The 13,784-nt window shown below is 45.6% G+C and overlaps 1 protein-coding gene across 1 annotated transcript; it reads left to right on the plus strand.

Annotated features, from left to right (window-relative positions):
• The first annotated feature begins 527 nt into the window (after positions 1-527).
• On the plus strand, positions 528-13,723 carry LOC114605850 (guanylyl cyclase-activating protein 1-like). The gene is made up of 4 exons (XM_077935425.1): positions 528-1,216; positions 5,717-5,866; positions 10,801-10,891; positions 13,521-13,723. The coding sequence occupies exons 1-4, from the start codon at positions 1,019-1,021 to the stop codon at positions 13,649-13,651; spliced, it is 570 nt and encodes a 189-aa protein (XP_077791551.1). The 5' UTR covers positions 528-1,018; the 3' UTR covers positions 13,652-13,723.
• The last annotated feature ends 61 nt before the right edge of the window (positions 13,724-13,784 follow it).

The raw sequence follows: 13,784 nt of genomic DNA on the forward strand, positions 1-13,784 counted from the left end.
GTTCCTCCCATGTGTCCAACCAGTCCATGATACCTTCACCACCACCCCACCCACAAATAAATAAATAAATAAATAAATAATGTGATATTTTTCAGATCTGATTGCAGGATCTGATTTCTTTCCGCAGGGCCTGTAAGACAGAGTTGTTCCGCCTGGCCTTTGGCTTGGAGTCAATTTGATTCCCTCCCTCTCTTTCTTTTTTCCTTTCTCCTCCTGTGATGAGGCTGCATTTTAATGTTGTATTTTAATCTTGTTTTTAAGTTGTATTCATTCAACTTGTTTTTATTATTGGTTGTTAGCTGCCCTGAGCCTGGCCTTGGCTGGGGAGGGCGGGGTATAAATAAAAATTTTTTTAATTATTATTATTTCCTGCAATACCTTTTAAGGACAGGGTGGGCGAGCCCAGGCCTACAACTACTTTTGCTTTATCAAAACCCTTTTTTTCATTATTATTAAGGGGTGTCCTCGAGCAAAAACATCCAGAAATTGTACGCAGAGTCTGGGGCATAGATCTTGAAATGCTTTGCTCGCATGTGAAGACTCCGTGTTAATATAAGACATCAATGATCTTGCTGGCATGTTCATCATAATTGGAGGACCCTGGAGGTTAGTTGTTTCATCCAAGATATGTCTCCCCAAAATATGTCCCGAGATTTGCACTGGCGTGTAAAAAGAAAGGAAGAAGAGGTCAGCCTCTGATCATCTTTTGGTGCAAATATCTGATTAACCCCCTCACCTTTAGCTCCCATAATAGCAGCGGTTTCTTGGATTATTCTTCCCTCTTGTTTTCTTTCCGTTCCGTGCATATCGTTGAAGCTTTAAAGGCCTCTAAATGGGTCTGAGATCAGATTAGAAGGCTATAATTGGCTTGGGAAGATCTCCCCCAGTGTTGCTTAACATGATTTGGATGTCTATTGTGAAAACAGAAGGGAGCCAGGAGCCGGTCCTGTAGCAACCACCAGTGGGAGAGGGTGGCTGCTGCTGCTGAGGGTCTCCCCGTGGTCCACCTCCACGCAGAATGGGAAGCAATGGCAGCAGGACACTGGATGACCTGCAGACGTTGGAGATTCACCACTGGTACAAGAAGTTCATGACGGAGTGTCCCTCTGGGCAGCTGACGGAGCATGAATTCAAGCATTTCTTTGGACTCCGAGGCCTGGACCCAGAGGCCAACCAATACATTGAGCAGATGTTCCACACCTTCGATATGAACAAGGTAGGCCAAGGCTGCTGGGCTCAGCTGCACCAGTTTTCCAAAGCCAATGAACTAGCTGTGGTGGCCACCAAAGCAACTCTGGAGGTACCGGTGACATCTTAAGAATAGCAGAAGCAGCTCAAGGATACCCCCAGAACTGTGCAAGCGGTTCTTCATCCCCCCCCCCCCCCCGAGCATACTTTGGAAACACCTTTCGGAATGGTGAAAGGAATGTAGCAGGTGCCGATTGGCTAGCTCCCGTAACATCACCAATACTTCCTTGCATTCGCTAGAGCAGTTTTGTCATTCATTTTTTAACAGTGAATTTGGTGAACGTAGGATGGTGGATGAGGTGTAAATGCCCACAAATGTTTTAAATTGCTTTTTATTTATCTTATTCTCATTTTGTGTGTTGTATGCCGCCTTTTTATACAAAAGTGTGGTCTAGAAATATCTCAACGTACAAGTAATAACAGATAGAGGTACAAGAATATGAGATAGCTCATATTCTGCATGGTAGGCAGGTTATAGCTAAGGGCTGATCCTCTGGCTGTATATATACCCGGCTCAGGAACACTTCGATCATAGGTCCTCCTCTGGGAAACTTGAATTCCACTTCTGACGCCAGTGTTGCACGCCACCCCAATCTCTTAGCAGTGTGACATTTCAAGGGTTTCAGGCGGTTTCCCCCAGGGTTTGTGTTTCTATTGGAATGAGGCACAGCAGAGACTGGTGTCTTTATGATGTATGGTTTATTTACATATATATTCAACCTCAGCCTACAATGGAGCATTAACACCCCAGAAGTGTCTTGTTTCTCCCATAGCCACAGCCTTGGGATTCAAACAGAAATAAAGCATTGCTTGCATGACTGCCAGGTCCAAAGAAATGTTTGAATTCATGCTCCATTAGTAAGACACAATCATGAACAACTTGTAGAAAGGGTGGATCTCCAATGTCTGAAAATTCAGATGGTGTGTAAAAAGAAGCAATGCAAGAAAGAAAGAAGAGGTCAGCCTCTGGTCAACTTTTGGTACAAATGTCTGATTAACCCCTTCACCTTTTCTGATTAAGCTCCCGTAATAGCAACCTTTTCCTGGATTATTCTTCCCCGTTCTTTCCATTCCCTCTTTGTATCGTTGAAGCTTTAAAGGCTTCTAAATGGGTCTGAGATCAGATTAGAAGGCTATAATTGGCTTGGGAAGATCTCCCCCAGTGCTGCTTAACGTGATTTGGATGTCTATTGTGAAAACAGAAGGGAGCCAGGAGCCGGTCCTGTAGCAACCACCAGTGGGAGAGGGCGGCTGCTGCTGCTGCTGAAGGTCTCCCCGTGGTCCACCTCCACACAGCATGGGAAGCAATGGCAGCAGGACACTGGATGACCTGCAGACGTTGGAGATTCACCACTGGTACAAGAAGTTCATGACGGAGTGTCCCTCTGGGCAGCTGACGGAGCATGAATTCAAGCATTTCTTTGGACTCCGAGGCCTGGACCCAGAGGCCAACCAATACATTGAGCAGATGTTCCACACCTTCGATATGAACAAGGTAGGCCAAGGCTGCTGGGCTCAGCTGCACCAGTTTTCCAAAGCCAATGAACTAGCTGTGGTGGCCACCAAAGCAACTCTGGAGGTAGCGGTGACATTTTAAGAGTAGCAGAAGCAGCTCAAGGACACCCCCAGAACTGTGCAAGCGGTTCTTTATCCCCCCCCCCCCGGAGCATACTTTGGAAACAACTATCGGAATGGTGAAAAGAATGTAGCAGGCGCCGCTTGGCTAGCTCCCGTAACATCACCAATACTTCCTTGCATTCGCTACAGCAGTTTTGTCTCTGATTTTTTAAACATTGGTGAATTTGGTCGGCATCATATGAGCGATGAGGTGTGGGTGCCATTGAACGTTTTTAATTGCTTTTTTATTTTTCCTATTGTAATTTTGTGTGCTGTATACCACCTTTTCATACTTTTAACGAAATGTGGCTATAGATATTTCATTACGCGAGTATAACAGATAGAGGTACAATGGCAAATAGATATAGATAACTCATCTTCTAAGTGCTGATCCTCCGGTTGAATTTTCGTGTGCGTTACCTGTAACACAAGTTGCAAATTCCATCTCGCGCTGTGGGTGAAAAAGAAAACCCAGCTGTGAGCGATCAAAAATTAATACCAAGCTCATGGACATAATTTAGCTGCTTCGGTTTCTTGTTTTATTTTTAAGTGCTTTAAGAGCAAAATGCAGCAGAAAGGAACTTGGGGTGTTGTCACCCCAAATTGCCTCCTCTGTAGAAAAATTAGGTCTGGGCGGAACAGCATGAGAGTCTTAGGAGAAAGTAAGAAGGAGGTGTGAATCTCATCTCAGCCTGGATGGGACATCCATTGGGAGACTTGTGCAAATTTCCTTGAGCTTCCTGAAAGGAAGAGAAGAATAAAAGGCAAGGCAGGAAGACCCTGGTCTTTTCCTGCCCAGCTCTCTAACACACCCCTGTGGTCCACTGATTTGGTTAAAATGCACAGTGCAAGAATGAGGACTCCAGATCTCTGGGTAGCACAATCCATAATGCCTAACCCAGCCTTCTCCAACTGGTGCCCTCCAGACTTGTTGGACTACAGCTCTTGCTGGCCCCTCACAACGGCTTAAAGCTCTCTGAGCTCGGTTCACAGGTCACAGGTGCTTGCTTTGGCTTCTGGAAATCTCCCCCGCGTGCGAACCACCCAACCTCAGCTGTGTAAAGCTGTCCTACAAAGGCAGGCTGAAGGAACTGGATGTGTTCACCAGGGAACAAAGAGGATTAGACCGGAGGGGTGGGGGAGACAAGAGATGAGAAGACAGCAGGAGGCTGGAGTGCCTTCCGCTAGACGAGGGATGGGCACAACAGGTTGCAATGATCTCCATCGTCTCAGTGGAAAGAGAGGGTCTCTCTCTCTTTTTCTTTTTCTTTTAAAATGACTTTTAATGGTTTTACAAAATCGATCACACAATTAACATTCTTGAAAAACATTGCAAATAAAACAAGATTCTTTTGAATTGATAAGGAAAATTCTAGGTTGAGAGACTACTCAGCAGCCCAGCTCGTCAGGGTGCAAGTCCCCCGTGGGTCCATGCGGTTAGTAAAAGAAGGAAGCTCCAGCCAAGTAATTTGGAGCAAAACAGTGGTCAGTAGACCACAATCTTTATTGTTGCGCAACAGGTCCCCACAGGAGCAAGAACCCCAAGCATGGGGTGACATCGGCTTTTTAAACTTCCCACAATATCCCAGAGTACAGTTTATACAGTGTTATGTACTGAGCTGAATCCTAGAACAATAGGATCCAGAGTGCAGCAGTCTGATTGGTCCGCAGGAGCCACCCAATCCATCTCCAGGTGGAAGTGAATCAGCGACCTGATTGGCCTGCAGGAGCCCCACCCTGTCATTTCCAATACAGAATCTTAGGAATTCCTCCCCTCCACTGATTCTTTAAATATCTATATCAACTGCATATTATGTTGTTGTTTAGTTGTGTCCGCCTCTTCGTGACCCCCTGGAACAGAGCACGCCAGGCACTCCTGTCTTCCACTGCCTCACGCAGTTTGGTCAAACTCATGCTGGTAGCTTCGAGAACACTGTCCCACCATCTCGTCCTCTGTCGTCCCCTTCTCCTTGTGCCCTCCATCTTTCCCAACATCAGGGTCTTTTCCAGGGAGTCTTCTCTTCTCAGGAGGTGGCCAAAGTCTTGGAGCCTCAGCTTCACGATCTGTCCTTCCTATAATCTGCATATTATAGTTGATCCAAATTTCAGTTCTCCATCGTTTCCAAATTCTTTGTAACATTGCAGGAGTTATAAAGCCTGCCAAAGAGTTCAGGTGTTTACAGTGTCCTTGTAAATATCTATATTTATCCCAATCTCTGTTGAAGTTTCGGTCTTTCCAAGTCAGTCTTGTCATCTCTGTGTAACCTAGTAGCTACTAGATGAAGCTACTGGAAAGAGGGGGTCTCTCAAGGAGACCTGAATCAGCTCTGTCCCGCACCCAGAGCACACGCGCACACAGTCCGGTGGTGCATCTTCAATTCTGTGTGCTTGTGGCTGGGGAAGGCAAGAACCCTGACCTCTCCAGTGTTGGAACTCAGGTGGTTAAAAAAGCAAGACTGCCTTTACTCCATTTCTATCCCACCCTTTCTCCAAGGAGTTCAGTAGGGTGTACATGATTCTTGCCCCCTTTCAATAATAATAAATAATAATAATAAATAATAATAATAAATATAAATTTATTATTTGTACCCTGCCCATCTGGCTGGGTTTCCCCAGCCAGTCTGGGTGACTCCCAACAGAATATTAAAAGCACAATAAAACATTAAACATTAAAAACTTCCCTTCAGGTGTCTTCTAAAAGTCAGATAGTTGTTTATCTCCTTGACATCTGAACAATCTTCAACGTCAACCAGCCAGGTCACAATTTGCACCAGCCTCTTCTCTCCCTGCCTAGTTTTCTTATTTCTGCCCTCAATCCTTCCTCTGCTTTTTCCCTGCTCCCCCTCCCCAGGATGGCCATATTGACTTCATGGAGTACGTGGCTGCCCTCAGCCTTATCCTGCGAGGAAAGATGGAGCAGAAGCTGCGCTGGTACTTCAAGCTCTACGATGTGGATGGAAACGGCTGCATTGACCGCAGTGAGCTGCTCAATATCATCCAGGTAACGGGGAACTCTGTTTTCTTGCAAAGGGCGCCAGAGCTGATTTCTGGAGAGGGAGCAGCCAGAGTTTAGAATGTGTCTGCAGGTTAGCCACTTCCTCATCCTGGATGTTGGAGCGGCTAAGGAGGTGCCGCTCTGCACAGTCTCAGAGGCACACTCTTCTCACTGCCCCTTCACGTGCTCAAAGGCTAAAAACTCACATCCCCAAAGAGAGGCGGTTGATCCCAACCATAGTAGTTGCTGGTAGGCAGCAACAGGAGAGGGCTTTTAATTTGTAATTTATTTATAAAAATGTGCCATAAGAAAATACAGTGGTACCTCAGGTTAAGTACTTAATTCGTTCCGGAGGTCCGTACTTAACCTGAAACTGTTCTTAACCTGAAGCACCACTTTAGCTAATGGGGCCTCCTGCTACCGCCATGCCGCCGGAGCACGATTTCTGTTCTCATCCTGAAGCAAAGTTCTTAACCTGAAGCACTATTTCTGGATTAGTGGAGTCTGTAACCTGAAGCGTCTGTAACCTGAAGCGTATGTAACCCGAGGTACCACTGTATATCAAAGTGGTTTACAGCAAGGCAAACAATAAGAACCACAAAAGAGCTAAAAACAGACATTGGTTAACCATTGTGGAAGGATGGTGTCTGGGGCTGAGTCTACGCTAATCTATTTTAAAAAGCTAAGAAAAAATACATTATACAGTGGTGCCTTGCAAGATGAAATTAATTCGTTCCATGAGTTTTTTCATCTTGCGATTTTTTTCATCTTGCGAAGCACGGTTTCGGAAAAGTTTTGGAAAAGATTCAAAAATCACCAAAGTCTTCAAAAAAGGCTACCACACCGCGTGCTATGAGTTGCTCCTCGAAGTCAAGTCGCAACTGTATTAACAGTTTTAAGAAAAAGGAAACAAACTTGCAAGACGTTTCCGTCTTGCAAAGCAAGCCCATAGGGAAAATCGTCTTGCGAAGCAACTCAAAAAACCAAAAACCCTTTCGTTTTGCGAGTTTTCCGTCTTGCGAGGCATTCATCTTGCGAGGTACCACTGTATAGCTATCTCTCAATGCAAGTTTACATTGACTGCTGTACAGCGCTGCCTGGTGTCACCTTTTTATATTGCAGTTATAATGTTATAACTCACAAGTATAGATTACGGTAGTCCTTTACTGCCTGCATAGGGTTCGGGCGGAATAGAAAAGTTTTCAGTAGGCGCTTGAAAGTTGGCAAAGAAGGCGCTTGCTGCATCTCCGGGCACAGAGAGTTCCGCAGGACTGGGATGGTGAAACTAAAAATTGGGGCCTCATCCATACCTCCGGTTGTCCCGTGTCTAGAAATCACAGGTCCAAGCAGTTTTCCACTCAACCCATTTTCTTAGGGAAAACCTGCTCTTTGGTGCTAAATTTTTTTTTTTTTTTTAAGAATAATTTTTTATTAACCAACCAATCACATCAAATCAAACCAAATTACATAAATTCCAAATTACACAGCCGAATTTTAAATTTTTGTTGGGGGTACCCATATTTCAAGTTCTGAAGGGGATCCAATCAACCTCTTGCTTCTTGCTGCTGTTTTAATGTCCACAAATCTAACCTTATGATGTTCACAGTACTATCCAGTCCTTTCTTCTTGTTTTTCCACATCTCTTGTTGTTATTTTCATATATTTTTCCTTTCTCTTTGTGACCTCTGATAGTCTCCACAAGCTGGTTAGAACAGTTTGTAATCCTGCGTGGATATTATTATTTTTAATCCAGTAGCCATATCCAGACGTTTTCTATATAACATCACTTCCATACATCAAAACAGTCTTAGTGTCATTAATCTTCACCAATCTGCCTCCTTTCTCAAAACCTCTGAGGAGATTCACCAGGAATGCAGTCTGAAAATGAGTCCGTTCCTCCTCCCGGCTTTAAATCCTTTGGCAAGATGGTGACTCCGAATTAATTGCTGCGCCATTCCAAAAGCTCTTATTGCTTCTCGATCTCCATAAAGCATACTTTTGGTTAAAGTTTATCTCCACACAGACCTTAATTATCCTGCTTGGGTCAGTTCAACCGACGATTCTAATGAGGAGGGGTTCTTGTAAATCACATAGAAGGAAAGTAAAAAAGGTCCGTCCCCCCCATTCAGTCCCGTTGTCAACATACCCAGCCTTTGGTGTATCTTCATCGTAAAATATTCCTGTTTCTCCAACCTGTCATCTTCTTTTGCAGAGGTCACTTAAGTTAGCAGACTTCACTCCCCTTCTTCACTTGAAATATGTGCATTTGCTTCTTTTATAATTAATTATTCTAAATTGCTGCAGCTAGTGCGCGATCAGAGACAGCGTCCAGGAGAGCCAAGGTCCACATGGGGACATTCTGCCTAGGGCCCTCACCCCCTTCTTTCGAATTAGGGGGTGATTTATGGGCACAGCAGGCAAGGGCAGTGTTCCCCATTTCCTTGGGGCAACAAGGGAGGCTGCCTACTCCCATAACAGCCTCTTAATTACCCCGTTTGGGTTGGAGAGATGGTATTGTCGGCCATCTTCCAATGTGCCCCTAGTGGCCCCCACCTTTGGTGCTAAATCAGGGCAAACTTCAGTCGAAAGAAAACCCAAAGTGCCGTTTGGTCCCATTGAACACTAAAGAGTGGTTTTCCCCAGGGGAAAGCAGCGGGGCAACAGGAAACGTTGGGCGAGCCCTTGGTTTCTTGGAGAGCACATGGGGTGAGTTCTGCCTGTGATGGCTCTGCTTCACCTTCACAGCTGGAGGCAGCGGTGCTTTATAATGTCATTGGCTGGAAACCGCAGGAGGGGGAGAAAGTGCTCTTGGGTTCGAATCCTGATAACGTGTTTCCCATTAGGGCATCTGGTTGGCCCCTGTAAGAACAGGAAGCTGGGCAATATGGACCCGTGGCCTCATCTAACGGGTGTTTCTGATGTTCTTACATTGTTGTCAAATGAGCCTTGACAGCTTGGAGAATGTTCCAGCGACACTCCTGCAAATTACCTTGGCAACTGAGCTGGGATATGGTGGTTCAAGCGACCCCAGAGCTCCCTAAGTTGTCCAAGGCATTGTAAATTAATACAAGAACTTTGAGGCTGGCTCCACTGTAAGTGGCCTTCAATCCTCCCTTGTGGGCTGCTTCTTTCCCTAGCCCCAGCCCCCCCCCCCCCTGCTGCACCTTTGGTTGCCCCATCATCTTGTTCATTTTGCTGGCCATTTCCCAAACCTTTTCCAACTCCACCCAGGGTTCCCCTTCACAGCCATGTCCTGATTTTTCATTTTCCCCCTATTTTTATTTATCAAATTTGCACACTGCCCTATACCTGCAAACCCAAACCCAAACAAACCCAAAATACATAATCGAAATGAGAACAACCCAATAACACCCCCTCCCACAACTCATTTTATTTTAATAATTTATTTGTTTTTCAGGTTAAAATTTTACAATCACAAACATACAACACACAACATAAAGACAAGGTTCCAGAGAACTTCCATCCTCCCCTTTGTGGCTCCTGTTATTTAATCATTTTCTCCTACATCATTTATAATAATCCAAATCTTTTACATTATACCCAAAATTCACCATTAAACTACAAGTGTAATGCCCACAACACATTTTAAAAGGGCGTTGGGTGTCAATCAGCCAAAGGCCTGGTTAAAGAGGAACATTTTTGCCTGGCGTCTAAAGGTGTATAATGAAGGCACCAGGCAAACCTCCCTGGGGAGAGCATTCCACAAACAGGGAGCCACTGCAGAGAAGGCCCCGTTCTCGTGTTGCCACCCTCCGGACCTCTCGTGGAGGAGTGACGCGAGAAAGGGCCTCAGAAGATGATATCAGGGTCCGGGTAGGTTCATATGGAACCCTATGCTTAGTTTGGAAACAAATGTTTTCTTTTGATCCCACATTGCTGGCAGAGCAGAAGCTGTGAGGGATGGCCTTTAAAAGCTCTCCTGACTCTTGTGTTCTTCCCCAACCTGTTAATATCTTACTAGTATATTTTACCTTGTAAGCGAGGGTTGAGCTTCTTCACATCCTCGCAGATTCCTTCAGGCAGGTATGTTGGGTCTGTGTGCCTTGCTCTGGCCCAACCCTTCCCCGTTTATCCAAGTTGGTGGCCATCAGGGCCTCCTGAGGCAGCGAGTTCCATAGTTTAACTATGCATGGCATGAATTTTCTATCAGTCCTGAATTTTCCAACATTCAGCTCCGTTGAATGCCCACAAGTTCTGGTGTAATGAGCGAAGGCAACAGCCATGGTTTTATTTAGGTGATTTCTATCCTAACCTTAGGGATGTGGGTGGCACTGTGGGTTAAACCACTGAGCCTAGGACTTGCCGATCAGAAGGTCGGCAGTTCGAATCCCTGCGACGGGATGAGCTCCTGTTGCTCGGTCCCAGCTCCTGCCAACCTAGCAGTTCAAAAGCACGTCAAAGTGCAAGTAGATAAATAGGTCCCACTCTGGCAGGAAGGTAAACCCCATTTCTATGCGCTGCTCTGGTTTGCCAGAAGCGGCTTAGTCATGCTGGCCACATGACCTGGAAGCTGTACGCCGGCTCCCTCGGTCAGTAAAGCGAGATGAGCGCCGCAACCCCAGAGTCGGTCACGACTGGACCTAATGGTCAGGGGTTCCTTTACCTTTTCCTTTATTCTAACCTTTGCACAAGACACAGGGAGGATTCCAAGAAGGCAAAACAAAACTAAGGCAATATATAAAACCCACAAAATAGCATTGTTCCTAAAACACGCAGCAGAGCAACTCAAGGTTTGCAGCTGCTGTTGCAATTAACTAACGAGACATTTTGCTGGGGCAGGGGACATTCTCAACTGATTCTGGGTTTCTGTACATTAGCTGTTGCAATTGCTGACATTAAACAGCAATTGTAAACAATGATTTTTATGCAGCAGTTGTTTATGAACTGAACCAAATAAGCGCCAAACTCTTCCGTTTCAGGCAATCCGTGCCATCAATGGCTGCGACCACGAGACGAGCGCAGAGGAATTCACCAACCGTGTCTTCAACAGGATTGATGTCAACGGCGATGGTGAGACCCCCCTCCCCCGAGACCCTCCCCGCTGGCTCTGAAGCCCTTCCCCAGGCCCACCCTGGTTCCGCAGTCCGTTGCGAACTTTGCTGCCTAGAACTCTGCAGGTTCCAAACTCTGGGCCAAAAAGAGCAGAGCTTGAACCCATTACACAGACACTCCCCCCCAACCCTGAACAGGGCCCTCCGAACTACACATTATACACAAATGCCCATAACTGGGCCCTGAGAACATCTGGGGCTCTGTGGAGAGGGAAACTCTTTTTGGAAGAGAGATTAGCACTGAGGACAAGAGGCAGGAAGAAAAGGAGGAAGAGCCTGTTTTCATAGAGTCATAGTTGGAAGAGGCACCAAGGGTCATCTAGCCCAACCCCCTGAAGTGCAGGAATCACAACTTCTCTGCTCAGTACTTCTTCTTTTTTAAAGGTTTTGTTACATGCACTTGTTAGAGGATAAGAGTCTAAATCAGCTGGTGTCCTGCAACCCACATAATCCCAGACCATAGATCATGCCAATCAGGGTTAGTGGAAGGTTTAATAAACTCATCCCCAATGCCTCTTACCCTATTAAAAAAAACAACATTATTCAGAATAGAGGTTTGCACAACCCACCGTGGAAAGTAAAAAACACAATAAAATGCAAAACCGTAACAATTAATTGTACATTTACTCAAAATCCAATAAAAACTATTTAGTTTAATTTTCAACAGAATTGATGAACTTGAGCTAGCGATACCAGCTGTTCAAAGTCTGATAGTCATTTACAATTGCAGCACCCACTGGCTCCCAGGGGACTGTACTATCCAGTTTGGAAACCACTAAATTGGTCCAAAACATCTTGAGGGCACCAGGTTGGGGAATTCATCTTCTCTAGGTTTTCGTTTTGCTGTGAAGCTCAGATCACAGTGAACTAGTTTCTTGCTCTACTGGGTTTTGAAAATGCTGAACCGTATTTTAACCAGTAACCCACGTTTTCTCGGTTGAGTTCTGGCTAAAGTTCAGTTGACAGGACAGAGTGACAAGGCAGTACCACCTAAACAACTCCTGGCTGGGAGTTCAGGGGATCTGACTCAAAGCGTAGCTTGCTAGGCCAAAGTGAAGACTTTGCAAGAAGGCTGCTCCAACAGCCTTGCAAACCAGAGCTCGCAGGAGCATCCCTGAAAAGGTCATGCAGCAAAACAAAGATAACCTTCCCTGATCCAGAGCTCTGCAGAGTAGAGTTGCAAGGAAGAATGACGCATAGTTACTTGACTGAGTTTGCTGCAACCAGATCTGGAAGGGCTGTGGCTCAGCGAGTAGAGCACTCGCTTTGCATGTAGAAGGTCCCAGATACTTGAAAACTTAGGAAGAGGCTAATGGATCAGGCCAATGGCCCACCAACTCCAGCATCCTGTTCTCACAGTGGCCAAGGTGCCTAAGTGGGGAACCCGCAAGCAGGATGGGAGCACAAGAGCCCTCTCCCTTCCTGGGATTTCCAGCAACTGGTACAGTGATCCCTTGGTTCTCAAACTTAATCCGTTCTGGAAGTCCATTCCAAAACCAAAGCATTCCAAAACCAAGGCGCGCTTTCCCATAGAAAGTAATGCAAAACGGATTAATCCATTCCAGACTTCTAAAAACAACCCCTAAAACATGAATTTAACATGAATTTTACTATCTAACAATTATGAGACCACTGATCCATAAAATGAAAGCAATAATCAATGGATTGTAAAGGTAAAGGGACCCCTGACCATTAGGTCCAGTTGCGAACGACTCTGGGGTTGTGGCACTCATCTCACTCTATAGGCTGAGGGAGCCGGCATACAGCTTCCGGGTCATGTGGCCAGCATGACTAAGCCGCTTCTGGCGAACCAGAGCAGCGCACGGAAACGCCGTTTACCTTCCCGCCGGAGTGGTACCTATTTATCTACTTGCACTTTGACATGCTTTCGAACTGCTCAATGTATTGTACTATAAAACAAATAAGACAGTATTGTAGATGATAAAAAACTAAATTAATTTTTTTTTCTTGCCTGCACTGATGATAGTCATTGTTTGGATGGAGGGCTTTTATCCATTTCTGCAGTCACACAATCAATCAATCAATCAATCAATCAATCAGTAGCTGAACTGGGTTCCACACAGTCACAAAAACAAAAACAAATTAATTGAAAAGCCTCAAAAACAAAAACGCAAATTAAATAGCAAAAACAAAAGCGTCAAACTTAATCCATTCCAGAAGTCCGTTTGACTTCCAAAATGTTTGAAAACCAAGGCGCAGCTTCTGATTGGTGCAGGCACCCTGGAAACAATAGCCGACAGCCGCATCGGATGCTTGGCTTCCGAAAAACGTTTGAAAACTGGAACACTTACTTCCAGGTTTTTGGCGTTTGAGTACCAAGGTGTTTGAGAACCAAGGCCCCACTGTATTCAGAAGCATTTTAGAGGCAGAGCCTAACCATTGATAGCCCTCTCCTCCACAAATTTGTCTCATTCTCTTTTAAATCCATGCTGATTGGTGGACATCCCTGACTGTTGTGGGAGCAAGTTCCATAGTTTTATCTCTCCTCCCAGAAAAAATGAAAATGGACTGGAGGGGGAAGCCCGTTTTCTCCTTCTCTCACTGTCTCCTGTTTCTCTGCCCCTCAGGTGAGCTCTCTCTGGAGGAGTTCGTCGAAGGCGCGAGGAAAGACGAGGAGTTCATGGAGGTGATGATGAAGAGCCTGGACTTGGATCACATTGTGTCCATGATCAACAGCCGGCGGCGAAACAGCGTCTAGCGGCTGGGCAGGAATGCAGGGGGGGAAGTGAGCTTCCTCAGGTGTTGGAAGCAGCAGAGAATACCTTGAGGAGGAGGAATCCCGGACGGTAGATGTGTTTGGTGGAATGGGAGCAAGGTGCATTTGCAGAACA

The sequence above is a fragment of the Podarcis muralis genome, chromosome 10 (assembly GCF_964188315.1).
Source record: "Podarcis muralis chromosome 10, rPodMur119.hap1.1, whole genome shotgun sequence".
Taxonomy (NCBI): domain Eukaryota; kingdom Metazoa; phylum Chordata; class Lepidosauria; order Squamata; family Lacertidae; genus Podarcis; species Podarcis muralis.